We start from the raw sequence: 6,000 nt of genomic DNA on the forward strand, positions 1-6,000 counted from the left end.
GTTCAGGTGCGTCGTCCTCGTGTACTCCTTTGTGGTCGCTTCGGCCCAGTCCGCCTCGGAGATATCTTGCGGACGATCCATAAGCAACATCCCATTTGGTCCACTTTGCGGTTGGGGGCCGGCGATATTTTGTAGTGTCGTGAGGGTGATTCCATCCCGTAGGATGACGGCGACGACATCAGTGTGATTGAAGTGGACTGGAGCAAGAAATTTTCCGAATTGGAACCCAAATCCTCCTATACCGTGAGGCCTAACAATTTTGAATTCCCTCTCGATTAGGATCCTTTCTACCTGTCGGGCGATATTCAGGCAGTTGGAAGGAGCTTGCAATCTTGTTTAACCACACAGCGTCTCTGCAAGGTTGATATAATGCGCACCATTCTGCAACAGTTGTCGAATTGGCAGTGATAGTCTGTTCTTTTTTTTTTTTTTTTTTTTTTTTTTTCGTAGACCACATCACTGGCGATCCGGCGAGATACCAGACAGAGCCTTCCGTTGATTTGCTATCATCCCAATCTGCATGTGAGGCGGCCGGCAGGCCGAAAATGTTAATAAAATGCGCGATCGTGCGCGAGAGGACGTGCTTTCTCCGAGGCTGCGGAGGTCTCGGTGTGTGGGGTGCCGGGGGTAGCGACACCAGGGCAACCCCAGCTGCTGGGTCTCAATGATAAAACTTGCTCGGGGATGTCGAGCAAAGGGACCATAACCTAATGGAAAGGCTAAGCAAGGAAAGACAGTGGTGCATTCTGAGCGAAGCCCTTGCTGAGTGAGATAAGAAGACAGGAAGGAAAAGAGAGAGAGAGAAAATTACCTAGCTATCTGACTGCAGGTGGTTCTGTCATTGTGGTGACCTTAGGCATCCAACGCGTATATATGTATCAGATTATATGAGGGAGAGAATGGGATATTAGAAGGGTGAGTGCTCCATATATAGGGTGGGCCATATCCCTTAGGTGTACTTGTTGAGGCTACGAAAGTAGAGAGATGGAGGGAAAGATCGTGAATAAGAGAGGTGATGAGGCATCTATGGAAAGGAAGCGGTATATGAAGCTTCTGGAATGACAAACGAGAGAAACTAGGCAAATGTTCAGTCTGCACAGAGACAAACGCATACCCTGCACACATTGCATGTATGAGTGTATGTCAATAGTACTAGACTTGATCATTCTGTAATATAAGTGACTGATACTTTTGGGACGGACATGACCAGTGTTTTCAGGAATTGGAGAACTGTTGAATAGCTTCAGTGTTTATGGGTTAGTCTCTAAACAAACTATATTATTTAGCTAGGTTGTCTATCATAAATACCCTTCTCATAGCTCATCTACGCTACCTCAAGCATGACACTATGGCAGCCGTACCTCAGCCTTCTTGGCCTCGTCCCCAATCTCGTAAATATCTTTGTCCGTAGTTTGCAGGAGCCCAAGCCTGTCATCATGCTGACAAGCCAGCACAGCGAGTGTTGAGGACTTCCAAACGGGAACACGGCGGCTCCGGCGATTGCTAAAGATACTCAAGATGGCGAACAAGACCGCGAACCCCTCAGTCACAATCGGAACAACAAAATAGCCCCAGCGGATGTGAACAAATTGCTCGCTCCGAATCACCTCTCCATGTGCAGACTGCGTATTTGGGCCATACCGCAGATAGGTTGTCATGGCAGTCGCCATTTGGTTGAAACGGTCGCCAAGGTCAACGTCACCAGATAGAGTAGCGGCAACACCAAGGTTCGTATTGACATAGTTCCCTTCGACCCACTCGGTAGCCATTGTTGTGGACTGGTAGAAATTTCCCAGCGCTTCCAGACTTTTATAGCTCATTTCAAGCGCAGGAATTTGGATACCACCACTTGTTGTTGTCTCGTTGATGTATATGCGCTGATATTTGTCGCTTCTGTTGTCCGAGTACGTCCAGGGATTCTTCACACCGAAATCGACCTTCATGCTCTCAAAGGAGAAATCACTACCACTGGCATTGGCATTTCTGTATTCGTAGACCGCGAGGAAGAGAGAGCACTCTGTGATGTTGATGTTGCGCATTTGAAAATTATAGTCTGGGCTCGATCTATAGACTGCAAATCGCACGATTTCGGGAAAGGTATGTGGCAATCCAGGGGTTGAAGGTTCGAAAGCCATCAATGAAGATGCATTCATGTAATATGCTGTCGACGAATCGGTAAACGCAAAGCGGCTTGCAACGTCAATCCCACCCGGTGTTGTCATGTTGCATCGCTCGAAGCCACCGTTACCAGCCTCCTCGCAGGTGGCCGTTTGCAATGTTTCCTGGGTGACATTCCTGCACTGGGTATCGAACCCAAGTGATATGTACGGTCCGGCCCAGCTGCATGTCCCGGGGCAGTTAAAAGGTTCTGTGGTGTTGATGCCATATAGGCCCTGGTAGATTGCAGACTGCATATCGGGATCCTGCGGGATGCTCTCTAGTTAGAATCATGTTAGCTGCACTTGCTGTTTCTGCTGTTGGGGGTTTTTATACTTACCAATACGAGAGTTGGCGAGGTTAACTTGTTTGTGGATGGTGTAATTGTGCGCATATCCTAAGGTGGCGGTGTCGGAAGGAGATACGATGTCTCTCTGATATATCAGAATCACCTGTTGTGCAAACGGCGAGAAAGCAAGTCGCAAGATCGTGATGAATGCGCCGATGGTGGCTATATTCCACTTGACGGTGGTAAGCAGCAGAATAGAGCCCCAAACACCGCGACTCGCTTCGTCAAATGTTTCAAAGTCAGCAAGCTTGCGAGGCCCGTTCTTGAAGTGAAGCCATTTAGACTGTCCAATGAATGTGCTAACCCCGTACATCAACGCTGTGGTGCATGCAGTGGTCAGAATGGAAACTGTCGCGTTGAGAGAGACCCCGGCACGCCAGGCAGAGAGAGGCTTGTTGTCCATATACCAGAAGATAATGGCAATTGCAAGGAGGAGACCCAGGGCCAGAATCGAACTAATCGATTCCAAAAGCCATTCTTGGGGGGAGTACACTGGATGGCGCTTATATTCAGTGGTCGCAGTTTGTGGCTCGGAGCCTACGTCAGAAACCTGAGCAGGTTTATATGAGTGAGTTTTCGGGGTACTGTTAAATCCGGTCATGGTGACAGCCTGTGGCTATGGATATGTGATTGGGATGGCTTTCGAGCGATGCGGTCAACATGAAGATGAGAAAACGCGATCAACCGCGGAATGTCGCCGAAGGGTTGCTAGGTTGATCTGTGCCTAACTTCTGGCTTTGACAGGTTTGTTTTGGTTTGACTAAAATTGGCCTTAAGATTGTAAAGGGTTTCTGGGCCATCGGAACTGTCGCACATTGTCAGTCTGGTGGGACCTGCGGAGTACTTGGATTTATTTCTTCGTACTTGAAAAGGGAGACATCAAAGCACCAGGAAATGGGCTCCTCGTATCCAGGTTACCTCCAATTGGTGGTAAGCAATTCGGGCTGACATTACAGGCCGTGAAGAAGAGTTGGGAATCAGATCCCTTTCGGTCCTCGTATTCCCCTATCTAGCCCCCACAACGCTAGAGTTGGCGTCGCTAGATCAACGTCTCAGCGATGGCAGGTTTACCGTTGAATGGGGCCAAAACGGCCTCTCCGGGGTGATATGAGGCCTTGGACCCCGATATTTTTGATTAACAACGGCACATTCACATTCCCTTGATAGGCATGGGTTGGGGTCAAGGTCATGCGCAGCCTCTGGAGGATGTGTACGAGAAAGTGGCTGGCTGAGTCGCAATCAGACCTGCATTACTGCAAGGGTTAATATAAGCTAATTAAACCAGAATCGGCGTTGTGCAGGGATATACGAGGTGTCTCTGCGACGCGAGACGCTAGATGGGCCGGGCCGTTGTCCAAGCTCCACCCTGATCTTCTCATTGGATAAAATCCCAATTACACTATTCCGTTCCAATCTTCTTGCGTCGCTACTAGCCTAATTCGGGCTAGACCCTGGAGGATGGCTAAACGGTGCTGACGCCCTTTGGAGTTTCGATAAGGGTCAGGTAATCGTGCCAAGCCCACCAACACTAACGAACGGAACTGGTTCACTCATTAAGTCGACTCAGCCTTCTTTGTTTTGCTCTAAATCTGTGTCCCAGGGTCCTTGGCAAAAATGTGGGATTTTAAGCCGCTTTTGCTGACAGTTGAGTTGAGAATTTCAACAGTAAGCGTGCCCATATTTGGAATGATGAAGTCCTCTTAATAAAGTCACTTTTGAGGTTCGTTCTCACTGGAGAGTTCCCTAGACATCCAGAAACGACCATGCGACTCCTTCTGCACTACCTCGTGGCATGCGCCCTGTTACTTTTACAGGGTGCTACAGCACTTCCACAGGGAATAATAATTCCATCCAGTGTCTCAAGCGCAACAACAGCTACACCCACAGGAACGCCTGTTGCAGAAAATGGAAGAAAATGTGACTTTAATACAATGAACGATTTCTTCGATTACACCAAGAAGAACGGTCTAAACATCACTTTGGAGGTCCAGAACTGCCAGAATCTATGTCTTCTCACATACGGCGTGGGAAACCCTGATCTTTCCGGGATCGGCGTAAGTTTGGGAAAACAAACGTTCTCCATTTTCTCCATAAATGTCGTAGCTGATTGGTTGTTTCTTCTAATCCAGATGATGTATGCATATAGCATACAAACCGGACTCACTATTCTCGTTGGCCCTGTTTATCGTATACTCTATCTCGCATTAGCGCCAGCGAGCAGCTTCATCCGAGATTTGAAAGACATTCAAACGAACTTCTTCTCCTCAAATGGCTTCTTTGTCGGTTCCTCGGCCATAGCTACACTCGCAAACCTGTCACAGAACCCATCCACCTTTGAGGTGGCCGAGATGCAGGCCATGGCATTCCTGCAAGTCAACAGCATCCTCGTGACCTTCTTCTGCATGGTAGTCGCGCAACCAATGTCGCGCTGGGCGGCGCGAGTGTTGCTCTATTGTATAGTGTTCGTCCTCGTGGTCGTTGCCCTGGGCCTGAGCCACCTGGGCAGCGACAGCAGGGCGAACTGGAGACTTGCCTCTGATGGCTGCGCACACAGCTCAACGGATTATAGTGTGATCAACCCCGTCCCGTATCCATCATGGGCTGTTGCTATCTTTACCGTCGCGGGTACGATCGCGTTCTGGCTACAGTCTCTTAAGGAGAAATTCCAAGCAGACAAGTTACACAAGTCGCTGTTTAGGTTATTGATGGCGTTTTGGGTCTTGTTGATTGGACTCTTGACAGCGGGTATGGTGGTCGGCCTAACGATGATGTGGCGACAACGAAGGCATCTGCGAAGTTTGGTGAGAGACCAATTTGAGGATGATCAGTGGGGGTTCGGGCAGATTGCTTCCTTGACAATTTGGGCGCCAATAGTGGTCGAATTGATCTATATTCTGAATGGTGAGGAGCTCTTCATACTTGTTGGTGGTATTTGGTCAAGCTGACATGTCCATTTTGTTACAGACTTGGTCCAACGGAAGTCCAAGAGATGGAATCGCTGGAATCAGACTATTAGTGTTTACTTCTCTCCGAAAGCTTTGCAGGAAGATCAAGCTACACTCAGTTCCGACCCGCAAGCCGAAATGAAGGAGCATGGTGCAAGTGGAAAGGTGACCGACGTTGCTAGTAGCTAAACAAATCATGCTACACACGTTGTGATCTTTGGCCCTATATACTTTCAATTGAACGCGGCTGGATCTTTGAGGCAGTCGAACTTGGCAGGGCGCCTGTCTGCAAACATTTGGAGGCCATAGGGATTGTATAAACACTATGCTCTTCTCACTAAATGGCACCATAGTGGCGTCTGGATCTACATGCTTCTGTTAAGATATCAATGCCTGTGTTAAAATTAATATACCACTTCGACAATTCTTAGTCAGAGGTTATCTGGTTAAGCATAGGACTTCTCTGTCGGACTTAGGTCCTACAAACACTCGCTGAATACGAAAATGTTATATACTTTCCATGTTTCTTATTCACAAATGGACACAACT

General features: G+C 48.2%; 2 protein-coding genes across 2 annotated transcripts; one reads left to right on the top strand and one right to left on the bottom strand.

The window, feature by feature from the left end:
* Positions 1–1,346: 1,346 nt before the first annotated feature.
* N7489_007803 (DUF3176 domain-containing protein) lies at positions 1,347–3,107 on the bottom strand (the record flags this gene model as incomplete). Its single annotated transcript, XM_056713553.1, has 2 exons — positions 1,347–2,437; positions 2,498–3,107. The coding sequence occupies 2 exons, from the start codon at positions 3,105–3,107 to the stop codon at positions 1,347–1,349; spliced, it is 1,701 nt and encodes a 566-aa protein (XP_056567268.1).
* A 1,162-nt stretch (positions 3,108–4,269) lies between these two features.
* On the top strand, positions 4,270–5,640 carry N7489_007804 (uncharacterized protein; the record flags this gene model as incomplete). The annotated part of the gene is made up of 3 exons (XM_056713554.1): positions 4,270–4,560; positions 4,636–5,407; positions 5,471–5,640. The coding sequence occupies 3 exons, from the start codon at positions 4,270–4,272 to the stop codon at positions 5,638–5,640; spliced, it is 1,233 nt and encodes a 410-aa protein (XP_056567269.1).
* Positions 5,641–6,000: the final 360 nt, after the last annotated feature.

Source organism: Penicillium chrysogenum, assembly GCF_028827035.1.
Source record: "Penicillium chrysogenum strain IBT 35668 chromosome Unknown utg000004l_segment0_segment0, whole genome shotgun sequence".
Lineage (NCBI taxonomy): Eukaryota > Fungi > Ascomycota > Eurotiomycetes > Eurotiales > Aspergillaceae > Penicillium > Penicillium chrysogenum.